Genomic DNA, 20,561 nt, shown 5'->3' on the forward strand with positions numbered 1-20,561 from the left:
TGTTTGACCCCCGCCCCCGGCCCCCCACACACTAAAGCGTCGGAATTAACTTCCAACATTCAATGGTTATTTGAACTATGTTAAAGTTAGTAAAACTGGTGGGCATGAGTGCGGTTTCAATCCTAGCAGAATCTGCTTGTAATTATTTTCCCTAGTGTTGTTACACACAAAATTGTTAAAATATCATTGGTTAAACCCTAAAAACATTCTGTTTCGGCCTTTCAAGTTATTTATATGAACTATTTTGCTGTTTTCATTCCAGCATGTACTCAAAATTACAGCATACTAACGACACGTATGGACGTATCTGGCATCCGTATGGACATCGTTTTTTGGACAAAATTTGATTTCACATCACGTCTTTTTAATAACTTTGGTCATGTAACTTTATAATATCTATTTTTATTAGATCACCTAACTATCACTGAAGAAGATTTCAGCTGTAATCTTGATCATTATTACGAAAAATAGATGATTGAATTCCTCGTACATTATCACGGTAGGCCCCTCTGTTCAAGGTTTATTGGCATTTATAACATTAGGTTCACAACGTTGGAATTTCGATCACCGAAGTCCTTATTCAGCGGTGATATGTACACATTACCTTAGTCTCATTTTCTACGGTATCTCATAAGTGCCGTCTATATTATTAATAAACTTGAAATGTCTGTTGTTTTTCCCTTTACTAGCCTGGCTACTACATATATCCTGATAAAAGCAATTCAGCGATCCGTAGATAAACGAACAATCATGAACCAATAACTCAAACCATGAACGTCAATTAGTATTGTTCAGGTGTGTGGATGGGGTGGGGGAGGGTGAGGAAGAAATTAAAGTTTGGTCGAGTGGGAGGAGGCCGGCTGTGGTTCAATATGGATCATTGACCAATTTTCAAGGGCGTCTTCTGATTTGAGTATAGAGTTAGTAGAAAGGGAGAGGGGATTGGTGCCAGAGCCACATCAACTATGTCTGGCAAAAACTTTATATGATGGAAGTGAGGATTATTTTAAATAGGTTTTTTAGCCTACCATATCAATACTCAGGAGTCTCAGGTAATACGAAAATGATCGGATTAGTACTAGGGAATTGGCGGGGAAAGGACTTATATATTAGAGCAGCCATGCATAGTATACGTGTCATTTGCTGTTTTGGTTTTCTAACATTTGGATCGACTCCCTCGATAGGTCCCATAGATTCAGTTGTAAAAATTATCCAATATCCTTTGAGAGCCAGGCGCGCTCTACGAACAATCGCGAGTCATCTGGCCCAATTGTGACACTCTTGTAAATACCCCATAACTCTTTCCCGCCCTTTACATGCATTCTCCGAGACCCCATATTGACCCCTGTCCCAGGGTTGAAATTGAAATCCTACCAACGATCATCTACTCCCCCGCTAGGTATTTTCAGCTAATAACACCTATCAATAAACCATTTACACTACTCTTGACCAGCTTGGGGTGTTTTCTGCATTTCAGTTCATTAAGGACGGGAAGGCATTTTGTATGTGTGCGGTCAGTACTTGCCAACAACATCGGTGTATACATTAACCTGGACCGACTATGTCAATGAGGAGACGCCCTCAAAAACATACCAACCCATGGAAGGTCATGTGAATTCATGTGTAGCACTCAACTCTCATAATACTCCTTCAATGTATTTCCTACAACAACTAGTGTCATATCATAGCCATGGGCGGCGAGCGAAATTATTTTTCCCACTTCGACGCGGCCATATTAGCATAATGGGCGTGGACTATCGGTCGTTGTTACGGCTTATTGGTCACGTCACAGACTATGCAGTGATATCTCTCGGGTGTTTGTTTGGGTGCTGAAAGTTCTCAATTAAGTTACATGTCAGGGATTCTAGTACACGTACCAGTACAATAAATAGTATAGTACAGAGGGACATTGCTATTTAGGCATAGTTATAGCAGGGAGCTGCTACTCTAACAGTAACAGCTCCCTGGTTATAGTTAATACAGACGCAAGTGACAACTGTTTAATCAAATGGGTAGAATATTTCAAGTCCGTAACAATACCCAGTAGCGTACGTAAACTAATGATGAAAGCACGTAGGCTCCTTACTGCCGTTTAAAAGGGGGTTCATTTATAAATGAACAAATAATTTAAAATGATGGATAAAACAATATGGGGCACAATACAATACATGTATCTTTGTAGGTTTTTAGCATTGAAAGGTCAGTGGGCCTACCTGGTGTAATATGAAGTGTAATCATCAATACCACGGGAGGTTCATTTATAACTTTTCCAGACCCTGCTCTCACGGGAGGTTCTTTTCCAAACTTTTCCAGACACGGGAGGTTCATAACACATCTAATAAACAAACACAGTTTGATTTTGTGATGGAATTTACCTCAAGAGCTCCATAAGACCCGATTGACTGGGAGGAGCAGTCGCACATCATCATGGATCTCATGAAGTCATGTCTTAGGCCTGAGTATATTAGGCCTGAGTATATTAGCTGAGTATATTATTAAAGAGCTATATACGTAAGAGCTCGAAGTCGAAGTCACAAACTTGCCGGCCTGTGACGTATTTCATAAGCCACGCCCATGTGGCCGCGTCGAAGTGGGAAAAATAATTTCGCGGGCGGCGATCCGTACTTTCGAGTGGGGGGGGGGGGGATATGACCTTGTTGACTTTCTAAGCGTATCGCCACCATGGGTTGGCGCGAAGCGTACAAGAAAATTTTGGGATTTACAAACCCTCTAGATGGCCGGAAACGGCACTTCCCGAGGTTTCCAAGCGGCATATACCGAACTTTAAAATAGGGATATCATGTCCGAAATATCTTATAATCAGGATCCAAAATACTCTTTTTTAAAATTTCGGGTGTTATTTTGGGAAAATTGCCCCTGTCAATCTTGTTTCAGGCGATAAGTTAGAATGTTCGAGAGCTCTTTTTTATTATTCGATGAAGAAAATGGCCTCATTCAGGCTATTATAGGCCTATACACATGCAATACACAATTACACATAGTTACATTCCTAGGTACCGATTGCTAGGGCACCCAGGTGAAACGTGTATTAAGCATTACCCTGGTAACATGAGATTCTCAGCTATTCGAGGGAACATGTACGTGTGTAGGCCTACTATAGGGCCTATATGAATACTATTAGTGTGCATATATGTACTATATCAATACCGTGGGCGCAATAATACATTTTGTTATAGGGCCAATGAAGCCTACAGTCAACTATTCTTGCTTTATAAAGACGGTTTATTTGAAAAGATCGCACTGCGTTTATGGTAGGCGAGATATGAAGCTAAAAAAGAGCTGTACATTCACGATGATGCATAAATGTAGGCATGAAAATATTCTTATCCCTGGCATTTGGTGGGGGGATATGGTGTATTACATCCCCTCCACCCATTTTCATGGGGGGGATATATCCCCCCTCCCCCCCCAGGATCGCCGCCCATGATCATAGCTACCACATTCCTTGTTAGGCTACACGAACAGTGAAATCTAAAAAAGTGGTACATTTTCACTATGTAAACTGCAGTTTTTCAATTCCAATATCGCCATTTTGAGTATTATTTTTCCCAAGAATTGAACTGCAGCTAACACGCATGCAGCATATCAGGGCAGTACACAAATGAACATAGGCATGAGAAGCAGACGACCAGGTTTGTTGTTACTTTGCAACACAAGGATCCTCAGTGCCAACAACGTGAATGAACAAGTCTTTATCATCCAAGGACTACTGACTTGACATGATGATGATAATCCATATATGCATGATTGAATCAAAAATAAAAACACAAAAACAGAAGCAAGAAACACAGGCAGAAATATATTATTTGCTAAAATTTTTAATACCTGTTTTGTTTGCAATGTATCGTCTCCTTGTGAGAAATCAATTTTTGTCTCGAATTTACATAAGAAAAGAAAAATCTATACTAGACCTCAATGATACCATCCGTGTATATTCAATTACGTCATAACATTTCATAACAAAAAATTACTGCTCATGAAACCTGAGTGAAGACCTCTCCTCTCAGTGGTTACTTGCCTTGACAGTATATGCAGAACAAGCTTTCAAATAGTTTAGATATTCTAGTATATTCTATACATATATGTATTGCAGATTGTTATATTAGGGAACTGCTACGTAGGAACTAAGTCTTTCAAAAATTCTTCCAAATCATCTTTAGGTGAAAGATTATAAACACAAAAATTGTCAAGAAGATCATTCTAAGCGACCTAATTCCTCAAAAGGAACCAGTTTACTCCCTATAGATCATATCAGTCAGAATTGGCTAACACATGAAGCCTGCCACCAGATTGGACATCCCATTTCTACCAGTGAGAAAATATTGTGACAATTTCTGTAGATGATCAATGATGATATTGGTTGAACTGTGGTGAAAATCGATATACTGAATCCAGCTTACTGCCTGTATTATTTAATGGTCAGAAGGAAATCACCTTTTTAAAGGTTCTTTGCAGATAACCTTTGACCTCTTGGTTAGCTGAAATCAGCAATGACATCTTACAGCTAGCTCTGTTAAGTACAGTGATGTGGTATGGCCAGATGGAAATACTACTGAAAGTTTGGTTTTGGTTTGTATACTACTGATAAGTAGATGTTTGTAAGTACAGTTAAGTGTGAATTTCATATGCATGTTATTTACTATACAACTTGACTGTATAGGATACCTGCCTAGATATAACAAGTAACCATTAATGACTGAGGTCACACAGGTCTTTTAAATTGACCAAAGGCAATTAAAAACATTATGAGGTGTGGTGGTGGGGGACTGAATTAGAGGTGGCAACACAACAATTTAACGAAAGACACCAACAATTTAAGGAGGGCAAACAAATTGTGTCCTGCTAATTGTGATTTTTTTCTGCCTTTTTTACACATATAATGGCAAAGAATTATTAGCACAGCAGTCTGCACATGAATGGTGTGTCCATTATCTGTCCTTGGGTAAATATGTATAGCCCCACCATGACAGACACCAGCTCGACCAATCAGCGCAAAGTTTCATTAGCATTTCACCTTACTGTGTTGATCAATGCAAGCATTTTACTCTTCATGTCCACCTGTGTATGACCTGCGTCAGTAAGGATAATTTTTGTGATTTCCCCAGCAGCCATTATTCACAGTACTGCCCTTCAATGAAGTATCTGGTACATCTGATAAGCATTGACTCTACCTCCATCAAACCTCACTCCAACCCTCCCCACCCCGCCCCACCATGATCCTCCCCTCTCCTCAGAATTTGTTTCATGATTGTGTCATTTTAATGACCCGTATAACATTGCCTTGTATTTATTTTTCTTGTAAAATGAAGACCAAAAAAAAAAAACAGACATTAGACTGTTTCTAAAATCTAAACCCAGCAAGTTTAATAGTTGAGTAGTAAATGAGAAGATGCACAGAGCAGCATGGTCTCTTAATGTATGTCAGTGCTTGGAACTGAACAAATGATAATTAAAGACTAGTTAGCACACAGACCATCTATTGTCATGCAAAGATCAACTCTTATATTCAGCTAAAGAGATCCCACTAATTACTCTAATGAGCCGAGATGAAATGCATCAAAGTTTAAAAAAAATAAAAAATGGACAAAAATATGAATTTAAAAGTGAGTTGCCGGGGAGACAAACAATTTGGTTTTTCTCATGAAAGACATCTCTTGAGGCAAAACAAAATTCAAGCAATTGGAAAAAGGAAGTTGGTGGTGGATGAGGAGAAAAATTCTAAAGATTTAATTACAGGAAAGTCTGTACTCAACAAGCTATGGATGGTATCAAGGGTAGGACAGTTGTATGGCTTCACGAATCAGAAACTTAATGTGAAAATGATGCTTTTTTTTTTATTAATTCGTATTCACGGTACCAAACCATCCCAAACTGTTATTGCAGTGTTTTCCAATCTTTGATACCTTTCAAAGAAGCTACTTTTTTTCTAAATCTAGCATGCAACTTCAGCATGCGACCAGTGTACAGAGCTGTCCGTTGTAGCAAGTTACAGCATGTGGTACCTGTTATCATGATTGTCACAAGTAAACTGTAGCGTAACGAGTGATTATCGACTGAAGAATATGTCACTAAACTCGATATTAAGTATATCACAACTTAGACAACACCTAATATCTCTCTCTGTTCTCAATACATTGTTTTTTTTTGTCAAACTATGTTACAAAACCTTTCCTATAAAAAAAAACAGTGCTATATGGAGTGACTATTTGTTTCAGATAGACATTCTGTCCGTTAGCACACGAAGAATTGAACCGACACCTCCAACAGCATAAGCCTGCGAAAGGAAAACAAAATCAAAGATGATAAGAAAGAATAAAGAGGTTGATTTATATCACACATTTATCTCATCAATTATGCATTAAATTATTTCAAAAGTTTGTCAACATTTTTTTTGGTCTTCAAGGTCATCACTGTTGCCCTTAAATATGCTAGAAAAGTCATATTTAATGGTCACCCAATCCTCAAACTTAAACAAGCAAGTGGTACACTACACATGATAATTATCAGTTTGTATCTTTTACTACTCCTCAATGGCCGAGAATAATTCCGGGGATCGCAACCTCGAGACAAGTGGTTTTGAAAATTTGATGCAATTTTTTACTGCGCTGAAATTTGGGAGCAAATGATGACTTTTAAGTAGTCCCATTTGAGACATGAATAATCATTTCCTACAGCCAGATAAATCAAATATAAATACATTTGGGTATTTTTTTTTATATTCATATCTTCTTTCTATTGTCATTTTTCAAATATTTCAGGAATACTAAATTGCTGATTAAGCTATATCCTGTGCTGTAAAATATAATGTTTACGCTGCAATGAATGTGGAACTTCAAAAATATGACACGAATCGGAAGAACGAAAAACCAATAAATGAACCGAAAAACGGATTAACCAATGAACAAAATGCATGGACGGGTTGAACCGTCAAACTAAGTAAGTAATGAGTATTTGCTATCCACCACAACAGAAAATTGTTCTTTTTTCAAATAAATTGGCTTGTACTGTTCTTTGATAAAGTTACCTTTTCATGCCAGGTTAAAAGTATTCCGCAAGTATTATCCTGTGGTGTTTCAAATCCTTTGTAAATAAATTTCATTAATGTGTCCACTTCATCCTTACTCAGAGACTGAACGCCCTTCTCAACTTCGCTGGCTTTGAAGGAGGACATGGCTCGTAATGCCAACTCAGTGACCTGTTGATGCAATCAAATCTTTAAAATGTCAGGACATTGATGTAAAAATTCATACTTTCTGCTGGGAACTGATTGAATAAGTTGAATGTTTACATTAGTTGAAGATGGAACACGCCACTATGGTAACTTACATCATGCTACTAAACTACTAAACTAGTTACATTTCCTTTATAACAGGACATAATTGTGTGCTTGTAGCCTTGTATTGCATGGTGTGGTATTGGGGAGGGGGCACATTAAGTATAGAGGGTAGAAATTAAACAGAGGACTATCTCATAATTTCCCAGGCAAACTACTGTATGGATCACAGCCTGTGAATATCTACTTCCCTTGCTGACTCTTGTCATTACTTATACAGTTTGTAACAAAACTTAGTGTACCCCCATCCTGAATAAGAAACGTCTAATGTCGGTAATCTGACCTAGTTTCAATTGAGGTGTTAGAGAAGTGTTAGACACCACCATCGATCCCAGAAAATACACACACAACTTGCTACTGTCGGTAATTAGACACTAGTGTACAGTCAGTAATACAGCTGCGGTCAATACCCAAGGCACAGTGTACAAATAATACAGCGATGGACAACTCAGGTCCAGCTAAAGATAACAAGGTATCACGTTTCATTACTGTCTGCATTTTGTAGCGAAACAAACAAAATGCAAGCAACAGAAAGTTAACTTTTTCAGATGGCTGCACACGGTTTGGGGCGAGTCTTCAGTGCCTTTAAATGATGACACAACAGGTATTTATGTATGTACAAAAAACTGGCCTGTTCTTTCAAAATGGCCAAATTCTAAAATCTCACTCGAACATTTAATTACTAAAAGTATATACTATAACTGTTGATATCACCCTTTTTCTTTTGTTATTTCTGAACATTGTTCTTTATTCCATTACCCTTTGAAAGATCTCTACCTCTCTTGTTTTCCTCCAAACCTTCCCGCCCAACCCCCCTCCCCCCTTCCCTTGGTATTTGGCTAATATTGTGGAAATTAACCCAGACTCACATCACTGTTTTAGTTGCTTGTTCAGGATAGTACTGATTCCACTATCTTAAATAAAACCAAAAGGCAAATTAATTACTTACTTTAACAGCTTTCTGTTTACTGGCTGGTGGGTTAGCAAGAATTAGTTTCAAAGCTTCAATATTCTTTTTTGTGAAGCTTCTGTCAAGGTTTCATAATAATCATTAAAACAAAAATAGTGCAAGAAAGAAGTACAAAGGGGAAAAAATAATATCATTATAGGGAACTTACATGGTATCACTGGTTTGAAAGCTCATTGCGATCTTACTCATGTGAAGACATACTAAGACCCCACTAATAGAAATATAAATACTTAGGTGACCACAATTTTTCTAGGACACCACTCATATTGACATCATGGGTTGGAAACAACGCTGCATGTTTAAAACGAGGGGTTGTAACTTTGGGAGCCTTAAGCTCAGAATAGTGGTGGTTCTGTGTTTCACTGGGCAACTGCCCCATTTTACTAGAATTACCTCATTGAGGAAAAAAGTATTTTGTCCAAGGCAAATATTAGAAGAAATTTAGAGAAAAACCAATGCCAAAATGCCAGGTGGTAACTTACAGTTTCATTGTTCATTTATGTTTGTTGTTCAATAACTGCTTATGTTCAAACTAACAGTAACACCATGTAAAGAATGCCAAACAGGTTAACTTGAAATTATTCTGGGCCTTTCTACAAGTACAAGTTTGGGGATATTCCCATGGGCTAGGCGAACTTTCTTTATTATCAACATGCATACTGTCAATATTGAAGGCATTTAATTTGTTGAATTCTTACGGAATATTTTACTGTAGACAAAATCATGGGCTCACATGGACCACCGAACAGTTCAAACTTATGACTCAATTTCTGACTATGAGTAAGCCTAACGTTAGGCTTAGGCTAATGCTGCACACAATCACAATGTTAGGAAAGGATATGAGTTGATCAAGTTAGCCACCTCCCCTTCGTCTGGACCGCCTTGTGTTTCTTCAACAACGTCGTCTTGAAAATTATTTTCGTCAAATTCGTCTACATTTACTTTCCTAAACTTGCTTTCGCCCGTATTTTTTGCCATGTTTTCTTCTGTCAAAGGTAGAGAAATATCAGTTTATTAACTTCGTAACAGGTAGGCCAGTCTTCCTAGAAGTATAAAGTGCACTTCCTTATTCGAAGTTGCAAAGCAAAGTTTCCCGTCGAGCGCCATCTCTCTATCTTTTGGCCGTCTTCTCATAATCAAAATGGTAGGCATAACATTGACGTTCGATTTCAATCCTTCTTAATCGTATTTAATTCCGAAAACCATGTGCCTAAAAAGCGTTTTAATAATGCCTAATTACCATTCGTTTATTTAAGGTTCATTTTGTTATATATTTGGTTGTATTAGAATGAAAAATGAGTTACGATTTGAAATCGCAATACATCACTCGCTGTCCATGTCAGCTAGTATTATTGTGTGTAAGCTAGTTCGGAAATACTAGCCTATACTTCAACTAAGTCACATAGGCTCTTCGTCTTCGTCTTCGATACGGTGACACATCCGCAAAAAGGGACAATATCTCACCACACACACGTCAAGAGAGTAATTAATTAGATCTGACCCGAGTACTGATATAAGTGACAGGATTCACAGAACCACTGGAACTACTAATGAGGTCTGAAGGCAGACTATTCCAATCCCTAATTGTATTTGGAAAAAAACTATACTTATAGCAATTGGTACTGGCATACAGCTGGCAGAAATGCATATCATGCATGTTCCGACTCCTACGCAGAGGCTTTCTTAGGCAGTCAATAGGGATCTGAGCCTGACCATAGATGCCCTTAGGCGTACCAAATTCAGACGGTCCTTGTTTTACAAAGTTAAAAATAGCCCCCCCCCCCCTCAAATGGAAATAGGCAGCATTTATGTTTTCGTGGCTCCCATTTCCCATGTCATTAAGGGAAATTCTATTCTACACTAGGCCTAGGAAACCTAGGCCAAGGCTACAACAATACAAGTTTACAACTAAGTTTGGCTAGCACTAAGTAGTAAGTAACAGGTCTAGTAGTATTACTAGTTTCATGTGTGTGCTTATTTTCCAGTGTCGAAGGGTTATATGAGAAAGCCAGGGGTATGCTAGTCTTCCAGAGTGGCATTTCTCACAAAATGTTCAGTTCTGAAAAAATGAAAGTAAACCTAGCACAACACATTTACCAGTTCACATGTCGGCTATAGGCTAGGGCCTAGTCTATGCTGCCAGTGGGACGACTGGGCATGTGCCTGCAAAGTGATCCTTGGATCTAGTTCGGATTATTGTTAATGATACATAGGATATTGTCATTTCATACAAATGCAAAACATAAGCTATATATCTAGGATGTGCTATTGCAAATTATTATAAAAGAACTGCTGCCAGATATTTTGAAGCCATCGTTTCGTTGCATTTCAGACTCGCCTGAAGGCTCATGAGTTGCGAGGGAAGAAGAAGGAGGAGTTGGAGGATCAGCTCACACAGCTGAAACAGGAACTGGCACAACTTCGTGTTGCCAAGGTAACTGGTGGCCAGGCATCCAAGCTCTCTAAGATGTAAGTTGTTTTTCCAATTTTTACCTTGATGTTAGATAGGCCTAGATTAAGTTAGGTAGAGGTAGGGTATGGAGAATCTTATTGTACACAAATTCACACTAATCTATAAATTAGTATCAGTATATTAATGATTAAATTAAATTATTGCCTGCTTTATCTTCATCCTTGGATGCAAAGCATATATGCAACTTGAATTGACATTGTTCGGTTGTTTCATGCCTAGATCTACACACACTCTGTGCACAACTTTGCAATAGCATGATTTATAACAGTGGTGTGTGAGTCAGCATGTTTCCTCTGATTATGGCAATTTTCAAAACAGCTCTTCCGATTAATTTTTTGAAATTTTTGGTTTTGAAGACCCTGCATTGTTTCCTCTTAATTAAGAAACACCTAGCTTGCCATATTTTGTGTATATCGATACCTTGTGTATTTCGGGTGTGAAGAAACTTCCCAAAAAGGTCCCATGCATACGAAACAGGAAATACCGATTTAAGGTTCAAGAATTATAAAACGTTATTAATAAATAGTTTAAAAAAAAATTGAGTGTTTTAGCATTTTTGTCTTTAGTTGTGTTTTCTATGTCTTGTTTTCATGTCTCTCTATATTTGTATGTAGATATATTTGTCTGCCTGAAGTAAATTTTGTATGTGGTTTAACTTCTTGTTTCTGTGTACAGTGGACTCAAGATTTACCGTCTGAATTCCTTAAATTTCTATTCCTTTCACCCTTCCACAGACGTGTGATCCGTAAGAGTATTGCCAGGGTGTACACCGTCATGAACCAGAACCGGAAAATGAATCTGAGGAAGTTCTACAAGGACCATAAATACAAGCCTAAAGATCTCCGGCCCAAAAAGACCAGATGTTGGCGCCGTCAGCTCACCAAGAAAGAGCTCAACATGAAGACACGCAAAGAGACGAGAAGGTTGGCCAGATTTCCACCAAGGAAATATGCTGTCAGGGCATAAACACAAACTCTTGATGAGCTAGAATTATCATGTACTTTCTTCATGATGTGATTGCTTTTCATTTGCTCTTTGTGAAATGGATGGAAAAGAGAAAGTAAACATGAAAATTGTTTAGAAAAGAGAAAAGAAAATGAAAAACAATTTTTTGTCCTTATTTCAGTTTAAAGTTGAGTTTAAGTAACTTTCCTGCTAGCACATTTTGTCTTGTTTTTTTTTTTATGGTTGTTCCTCTGTGGTGAACAGAACATCTTCCTGGATATGAAGTGAACATATATAATCACTTAGACAACCAATGCAGCTATTTATGAAGTAAGGTATAATGGCAAACTGACTATTTAGCCCAGCACCATCACTATGGCAGCAAATCATCTTATACAGCCAGATTGTTTGGTCAGTGGAATGTTTTGTTCTATCAATTGCTGTAAAGACTTGCACAGTTCATGCACCTTCCCACACCCCTCTCTCACTCCCTTTCCCCTCTCTTACTCATACCTAGCCCTACATGTGCCCCTGCTCTTCCATCACACAGACTAGCTGGATAAGTAGGAGTACATATTGGTATCTTCACATTGTATTGTACCTTCAGAACCTATGTAGGGAAACGAGATTGTAAATAACAACTGCCATTACTTCTGGAAAGTTGTGAAGTAAGGGGTACAATATCTCTATTAATCCTGCCATTCTGGTCTAGTTGGATCAATATTGCCCCTTCAGGAGAGAGTTGGGGGGGGGGGGGGGATGTGGGCATTGGGAGCAGTAGCTGCAGGGAGAAGAAGAGGGACCTACAGAGAAGGTAGGGCTGGGGAGCGGTTGCTTGTATCTTACCCAGCCCCTGTGATATATGCTATTGATCAGTTATCCCACCATGTACACTGCTTGCACGACCTATAAGACTTTATTCAGCTAATATTCCGCATCATGTTCATATCACCGAAGTACCATGAATAGCACAAATTCCCCCCCTCGAATACTAAATAGAAGAGCCGTCTTTTGTGTACAGTACGGCTCTGGTACAATTCAGCTGTGGTAGATGTCGCTAGACGTAAATAGGATTCAGTCACGTTGATTGTGTGTGTTACAATCTTGCATGGAGCTTGGTTGGTCTATTTGAGTTGAAAACAGAAGAAGCTTTTATGATACATGTCATCAGACTTTTTATCCCATCCGATATCTGGTAAAATTTTCGATTAAATTTCTTTGGACGCGATTTAACTGTAACGTTTTCTATCTTTCATTAAGAAACCACACAGAGATAACTGATGCATAAGGATGTCCCGTAGGCAAGCCACATGGACGTATTTTGCGAAATAGGCCTAAGTTTAGGTCTAACGTTAGGCTCCTAGTTAGTATTTCAAACCTTAACGTACCCCAGCTGTGTTCCACAACATTTATTCTTTATTTATAAAAGCTATGTGACATAGGTCTGGAACGCATGTGTTCACAATGCAGTCAAAGAACGGTTGTTTTCAAGTCGTGTTACAAAATGTCTATAGGCTAGATACGGTACATAAAACCATCTAGCCAAATGCATAGCCAAAGTTAGGCTAGGAGTATGACAGACTGTATTTTGTGTAAAGGATACTTGCTCACTTGGTTTTCTTGGTCAAAGTATTACAAGAGTCCTACAGGTTGGGATGTTTAATTTATTCTCCTAGGTTTGAAAATAGCAGAACAGTTAAAAAGAAGCCTTTCTATGCTCATGAATAAAGATTTATTTATCAAACAAACCAATTTATACTCCTAGTCTGCAGTTCACAGAAATCTACTTAAAACTACAAAAAAAAAAGTGCTACACCTAGTGTATGCCTGCATGATTCTTGCAAAGTTACAGATTCTATAAAACTGTAAAGCCTACTTTAATTCCTTGAGGTATAAATGTTGGCCTTAATTAGGTTTTACTTTGAAAACTAATGTTTGACATGGAAGCAAATCCCCCGACCCCCACCATCCCTCCCTCTCCCCCAAATCAAATTATTGTGCTACATATTCATACTGACCAAAAGTTTTCCTTTCGAAAAGAGTACCTGTGCACATGTGAAGTCAAGAAATGGCTCAATCGCAGCAACAACAAAGGGCATTACCCCAGAGCAAGGAAACACTTTTGAAGAACTACCAGAGAAGACTCAAACAGGATACTCGATGCATGTTAGACAACTTCCTGGAGATACTTAAAATAGCAAAGGTTGGGATTTAATATTCAATTTTGAAGTACTCATGTCTTTTCCTTCTTTTAAAAAAGGAGGAATTATGATATCATATAAGTATTGCTTTAACACAGAAATTTCAAAATTTGTCTATATACATAGTAAAAACATTATTTAAAGAAGAATGAGAAATTTCTAAAACTTAGTTATTTTTACAGCTCAATTGCCATGACAACACCACAAAATCTAATGTTGCCAGATGCATTCATCAAAGTGTTTTCATATATTAAAATGTTGTTTTTTCCAAGGGTATACAAAATTCTTTTAGGATGTAGTATTGACCTAATGGTACAGAAAATTGATTGCACAGGTCTGTAAAACATCAAGTAATCTTGAATTTTTCCAGTTGCTTCCAATAGATTGGTTTGTAACTTCGTACACATATTTACACATACATTTATAATTGTATATATATATTTTCTGTATTGAATTCTGTTGCTAAGGTCAATCCAGATGGAAAGATACTAACCAGACAACTGCAAGCAGAAGAAGATCAGTATGAAATGAATGTGAGGGCAGCAAACATTGTAAGTACCAACATTCAGATGTGTTAAAACCCAATACCATTCACTACACACAGTCCATAATCTTCTTTCCAAAAATATCTTTGCCACAAACTTCGGTCCTAAGTTTCCTTCAAAATGACATCCTCGCAGCAATTGAAGGATTACACACAAGGAAAGTGAAATACCACTTTCCATGTAAGAACTGCTTTAACACATCACACAGAGACCCTACAAACACATCACACAGAGACCCTACAAACACATCACACAGAGACCCTATTAACACATCAAACAGAGACCCTATAAACCATGATGCCTTCAGACTTGGTGATTCCGTACCATGGTTTACGTGAGAACATTCTAATTATCAAACATGCACACAAGATGATTGTACTCGATAAGCTGTTATTGAAATATTGCACCATGTTATGTGCAACAAGAGATTTCTGGACTGTGACCTCTATTTGACCTCTCATGTTGACAAAACCACCCCATGAGGGTTCTGATACCAAACAAGGGTGGATCCACACACCACATATGAAGTTCATCCAAGCTTCATTAATGTTGTAACAAGATTTTTAGATGTTTCCCTCTGTTGACCTCAATGAAAATTGGCTGGCCTCCACAGAAAACAATAGGGTTCTTGTACTTAATAAGATGTATTTACTTACAAAATTTGAATTTCATCTGTTATGTATTTGTGGTGTTAACAAGCCAATGTGTCACATACACCTATATATATATATATATATATACCCATACATGCTATTACCATCATCTAGATTCATTTTCCTTTGCCAAAAATCTATAAAAACCAGATGAGAGAGCTATGCAATGAATGACCAACGTTAAATACCTTGTTTTGATATTTCCTTTCACTTTATATCATTTATCTTCCGAAAGGTTCGGGCCGGCGAATCCCTACAGAAGCTTGTATCGGACATTAAGCAGTTCCTAATCCTCAACGATTTTCCAGCTGCAAACGAATACATCGACGATAGGACAAGGTTCCTGCAGTCGCATCAGAAAGAGGTCGACAACCGGCTTGCAAACCTTCGCGACGAAGTCTCCGTCGACCTCTACGAAATAGAAGAGGAATATTATGCGTCCAAATATAAATGAATATTTATGAATGGCTATGGATGTTGAGGTCAAGCCTTCCAGATGGTGGGTTGATAGTCCTGGACCGAGGAGAGGTCAACTTGGGTGAATCAGATTAGCTGATATTCTACTTGTGATGATCGAAAGTCATTTTAGTCACAGAAAATGGCTCAATAACTCCACCGACTTTCCGTAGAATCCGTATGCCACCGGCAGAACAAATCACGAAGATGGTTGATTTAATGCTAACCGAACAAGACTGAGAAGAGTGCTTGCAAGCATGTTAATATAACATTGATGGAGAAGTCCTTCTTCAAGAAACTTGACAGAAAGTTTGTTACAAGAACTCTGGCTCAAATCCAACCAGAGAAGATCATTTAGTCTTCATGTAAGTAGATTTCCCTTTTGACATAAGTGAAGACGTTCCCTATTACTATGGCGACCCACGGTTGCGGAACTTGAGGCTACAGTGTGCGTCCCCAGATGGATGTGTCCGCTACTCTAACCTGCCGACTACCACCAATGACGGCTCAAGTTGGAACCTTCAACCTACCACCAGGCTCTGGAACCTGCCAACAGGTTGTTGCAAAAGTGGTCAATGACTTTGTAGCTCCCTCCAGTTTCGTTTGAATCTTTAATATTTCATCCTGAAATGCTTTTGACCGTGGGGCACAGCTGGGTGTGGGTTTCCTACCCACTGCAGAGGATTTGTGACAATTTTACCTCCTCCACCGCAGATTAGGCATCCACTTTGTTTCCGAACCACCACTTGAATCTTCCTAGTAACACATGGATGAGTAGTGAAACCAATAAGATGGGGTGCTATTTTGTTCTCTTAACACATTATGTCAAATTTGTACGGATTATGAAAAACAAGAGCAATTGGTGATTCCTGGTTACAGGGTTCTACTGTAATCGAACAATCATTTCTTGCATCAGGGAATGTTGAATGTGTGTTTAGGTTTGGCAGTGAATGGTGTAATGAAAGCATGTTCAAATTACTGTCATCCTATCAGACCTTCAATTTCTGAGCCGTGCATGTTGCATTTGTACGAACGTCAAAATTTTGATTATAATGAAATTATGTTTGTTCGTTTCCTCTCTTTGTGGAGTAAACGTTGTTATTATATTTACAATATTTTCAAATCAAGCATGAGAATATATCAGCGATTGATCATATCAAAAAGGTGTAAAAGGATGGACTTACCTCTGAATAATTCTTAGTTATTATGCTGTATTCACCTCCCCTCCTCACTCTGATAATTATCGATAGCAGTTACAAGCAGACTTGGTCCTATATATGAGGAGAATTGAAAAGGGAGGTTGGGGCAGGGGGTGAGGGAGAGGATTGGCCCACCACCAAGAGGAGGAAAGGTTTGGGAACTTTGGGGTACTTTGACCTCATCCACAGGAGGAAAAAGTAAAGAGACTTGGTTAGTGGTTACCTGAGACAACTTTGGAATGGAAAATACAGACTACATATTGGGGGGGGGGGGAAGAATTCACCATGTTCCATCCCTCCCCTCCCCCCTCCCCCTGTCCTTCCTTCTTCTTACCTCCTGTAATTGGGTTAGAAAAACACTCCACAAAGTTCTCAGCAAAAAGCAGACTACCAAAAATTAACTCTTAAAACCTGTATCTCTAAAAAACCGAGTGTATTTATGACTGATTACTTAGCTTCCACAAGCTCTGAGAAGAAAAAATACATTAACACATTTACAAATCATAAACACTATTTCTGTGGAAATTCCTTGCCAGAGCTTTCAATAACACTTCTCAACGGTACCGTCTATATAGCTAAGTTATGTAGAAGAAAAAAAAGGAAACCTTATTTAATACATTACAAATCCTAATGCGAAGACATGCAGAGTAATACCTTGTAATGTTTACACATTCTCAAAGTTCATGCAAAGTACACAATACCAGTATTAACTTGACTCTCTCATCTAAATTGACAAGTTTTGGTATTTTCTTTGTTTTTTGTGTGTTCTGTAGCAGACTTAATTCTAATTAAACATGTGTTTGTAAGAAATTTAGAATAACACCGTTTTTTTTCTACTTGCTCGTACTCGAGCGTAGCATCTCTAATCTACTTTTTTCTTTGAGAGAGGGCATGACAAGAAACATTCTGTTATGTTTTGATACTGAATAGTAATAAAAAACTTTAAAAAAAGATCAAACCACAGGGCTGACCAATAATACACCAGCAGATATTTCCTCCAAAAATATGCTAGAAAGTAAAATACTAGGTTATGTTCAAACTCCACATATTATACGTAAGTCTTCTTATTTTAACAATTTTTCTCCATTCAGGAAATAACATGGTGGGGAAAAGGGAGTATCTGAGAGCAATTTTTTAGGATTCTTAAAGATGTGGAAGCAATGTTGTAACATTAATAAAATTAAGGGGTTAGGGCAGGGGAGAGGTTCATATTATAATGAAAAAAACAACAAAATATACCATGCAAATGGTAAACAAAAATGTGTTAAATAACATATATACATGATGCAGTTTGTACATGCCTACTCTGTCACAAAAACCCGATTTTACTTCTCCAAAACTGTACGTGGGTCTAGCATACATAAAGGGTCCTGAATATTAACCATTTGTTCCCTCTGTTTTACTGTGCATCAGCTCAAAAAAGATAAAAATAATAAAAATAATACTATATAAGTTACAGTATATACCTCTTATCAACAAGTCAAAGCCAACTACAGAGTTAGACCATCATACCAGATAATTAAATATAGATTCATTGTAACCTGAACTTCTTGCTAACTATTTCAAACCGTAAGGTTGTCTCCTTTTAATTCTGGTACATGGAGGATGGCACCCAAGTTTGATCATTTAACTGAATCAAATTATCCATATCTATGTATTTGTTAAAAAATAAGAAAGAAAAATACAAACACACCTGCCAGTTTCAGCATGACCTTCATATGGTCATACAGTCATGTCTTTACTGAAAGTAAGTTTATAAAAGAAATCTTGATATTAAAATGCAAAATATTGAAGTGAATTAAAATGCAGCAAAGAAAATAATAATTTCAACGTTTTGGCCCTCTCCTGTTCTCTTCCCTCCAAATTTTCTTCTTTCAGCCAGTTGGGACAGTTTCCTAATGCTAATACCTCTCAAAACTGTCCATCCATATCATGCTTCAAAGCACTTACACTGACAGCATGAACAGTTCCTAACCTTTTATCTGATATTGATACTGCTCGTACTGACACTACGAGTGCTCTGAAGAAGAAGAAAAAACCTCACTTAGCAGCATACAAAGAGAGTAGCAAAATGGTCATATGATCTATGTTGACCTATGACCTGCATAAATTAGCATCAATACCTTCTGAAAAGAAATTGCACATCAAGGCTTCAGCTGTTTTGGAAATTGTAGAACATCTGTTTGTTGCTGGTATTGTCAAAATGATCAAATCCCAACCTTTTGAATACCAAGCTAATATATCTCGGTATGTTGCGGGAAAGGGAACAACATGCAGAAATCTCAGTATGTTGCTTGTAACATGATCTTGACTAGTTTTACTGTTATTCTACACAGCTGATACATAAGTGCTTGAAAAACAGAAAGAAAATAAATTGCTAAAAATGGTTTAAAAAAAAAGTTGAATGATATTGGAAGGCATTGCTATCATATCACACAATACTTCTATGATGATCAATTATTCTACAAAGTTGCTGACCAATTCCTGAAACAAAAAGTTGTTACAATTTATTTTGCAGTATTTGATCCCCTTGAAACACTGCATTCTGTTTTGAACCTAATTTACCACTAAGCCACAGGAGTACTCACATTTTGTTGCATTCTTCACTCTGCTTGGCACAAATCTTATGTTAGAAATATTATGTAATGGTTTCTTTGGCAAAATTACGAAAGCTATTTCTTCCAAACCAAACTTGGTTTTCTTGATAACAGGTACAAATTGTTCACTGAGACCATTAATGATTGCAGAAAAAAACAAAAAACATTAAGATCATTTTTCATATGCATCCATGCTTGGAACTAAAATTAGACTGCAATAGGATCACCCATATTGATCCCCTCCAAATGGATCACCTTAAGTTATCCTCTCCAATAGGATCATACGTATTTATCCCCCCCAAAAGACCACCTTATTCATCATCTAGAAAAGGATCGTCCATATTTATCCCCTCCAATAGGATCACCGGTATTTATCCCCTCCAGAAGGATCACCCTTATTTAATCCCTCCAATAGGATCACTCTATGTTAACCTGTCTAATAGGATCATCCATGTTTATCCCCTCCAATAGGATCACCGGTACTTATCCCCTCCAAAGGATCACCCGTATCCAAGCAAACAAATTCTATACTACAAACTCTTGATTTCGATTCTGAGAATTTCATTAGAAGAATGGGATGCTTGTATAAACTCTGAAGTACAAAAAGACAAAAAAAAATAAAAAAATATCCCAGAAATGATAGCCTAACAGGGAAATAATTAACTAAGGCCACACAAATTACACAATAACTTAGGCTAACGTTACTGCAAATTTAGAAAGCTCTTTAACCACTCAACCTAGCAGGGAAATATTTCATTTTAATTTCATAACCGACAGGTTGGTTAAATATTGGAGATACAGGCAACCCCACCCCCCCCCCCCCCAACAAATCACCTTTGGGCAACTGGTCCTGTTCCAAAATGGAGAGATTTCTGTATATATGCGAGTGTTCACAATAACACCACTTCTAGCTAACAGGCTTAGTGTTTATTTCATAAAAAATAAAAAATTCTAACTTATTCAGTACTACTTTGCAGCAACCAAAAATGTATTTCATAGTAAAGTATTTATTTCAAAGGGAATGTTACGATCCATCGGACATGAAACCATCTTCATGTGACGTCTGCTTTTTAACCCTATTTAAAGTGAAAGATATACAGTTACTTTGAGCATCAAAGAAAAATTGACAAAGGCCCAAAAAAAATTTACTTTTTTAATTTAATTAAAA

At 37.6% G+C, this 20,561-nt stretch overlaps 3 protein-coding genes across 3 annotated transcripts; 2 read left to right on the top strand and 1 right to left on the bottom strand.

Moving 5' to 3' along the window:
- Positions 1–3,819: 3,819 nt before the first annotated feature.
- On the bottom strand, positions 3,820–9,392 carry LOC139963426 (actin-related protein 2/3 complex subunit 5-C-like). The gene is made up of 4 exons (XM_071964179.1): positions 9,165–9,392; positions 8,304–8,372; positions 7,046–7,216; positions 3,820–6,295 (listed from the first exon to the last, which is right to left on the bottom strand). The coding sequence occupies exons 1-4, from the start codon at positions 9,300–9,302 to the stop codon at positions 6,233–6,235; spliced, it is 441 nt and encodes a 146-aa protein (XP_071820280.1). The 5' UTR covers positions 9,303–9,392; the 3' UTR covers positions 3,820–6,232.
- On the top strand, positions 9,331–11,904 carry LOC139963428 (large ribosomal subunit protein uL29-like). The gene is made up of 3 exons (XM_071964181.1): positions 9,331–9,468; positions 10,657–10,793; positions 11,532–11,904. The coding sequence occupies exons 1-3, from the start codon at positions 9,466–9,468 to the stop codon at positions 11,761–11,763; spliced, it is 372 nt and encodes a 123-aa protein (XP_071820282.1). The 5' UTR covers positions 9,331–9,465; the 3' UTR covers positions 11,764–11,904.
- An 874-nt stretch (positions 11,905–12,778) lies between these two features.
- Positions 12,779–20,209, top strand: LOC139963427 (mediator of RNA polymerase II transcription subunit 22-like). The gene is made up of 4 exons (XM_071964180.1): positions 12,779–12,937; positions 13,783–13,945; positions 14,411–14,494; positions 15,377–20,209. Exons 2-4 carry the CDS (start codon positions 13,811–13,813, stop codon positions 15,593–15,595), a joined length of 438 nt encoding a protein of 145 aa, XP_071820281.1. The 5' UTR covers positions 12,779–12,937; positions 13,783–13,810; the 3' UTR covers positions 15,596–20,209.
- Positions 20,210–20,561: the final 352 nt, after the last annotated feature.

This window comes from Apostichopus japonicus, chromosome 22 (genome assembly GCF_037975245.1).
Source record: "Apostichopus japonicus isolate 1M-3 chromosome 22, ASM3797524v1, whole genome shotgun sequence".
In the NCBI taxonomy this organism is placed as follows: Eukaryota; Metazoa; Echinodermata; class Holothuroidea; order Aspidochirotida; family Stichopodidae; genus Apostichopus; species Apostichopus japonicus.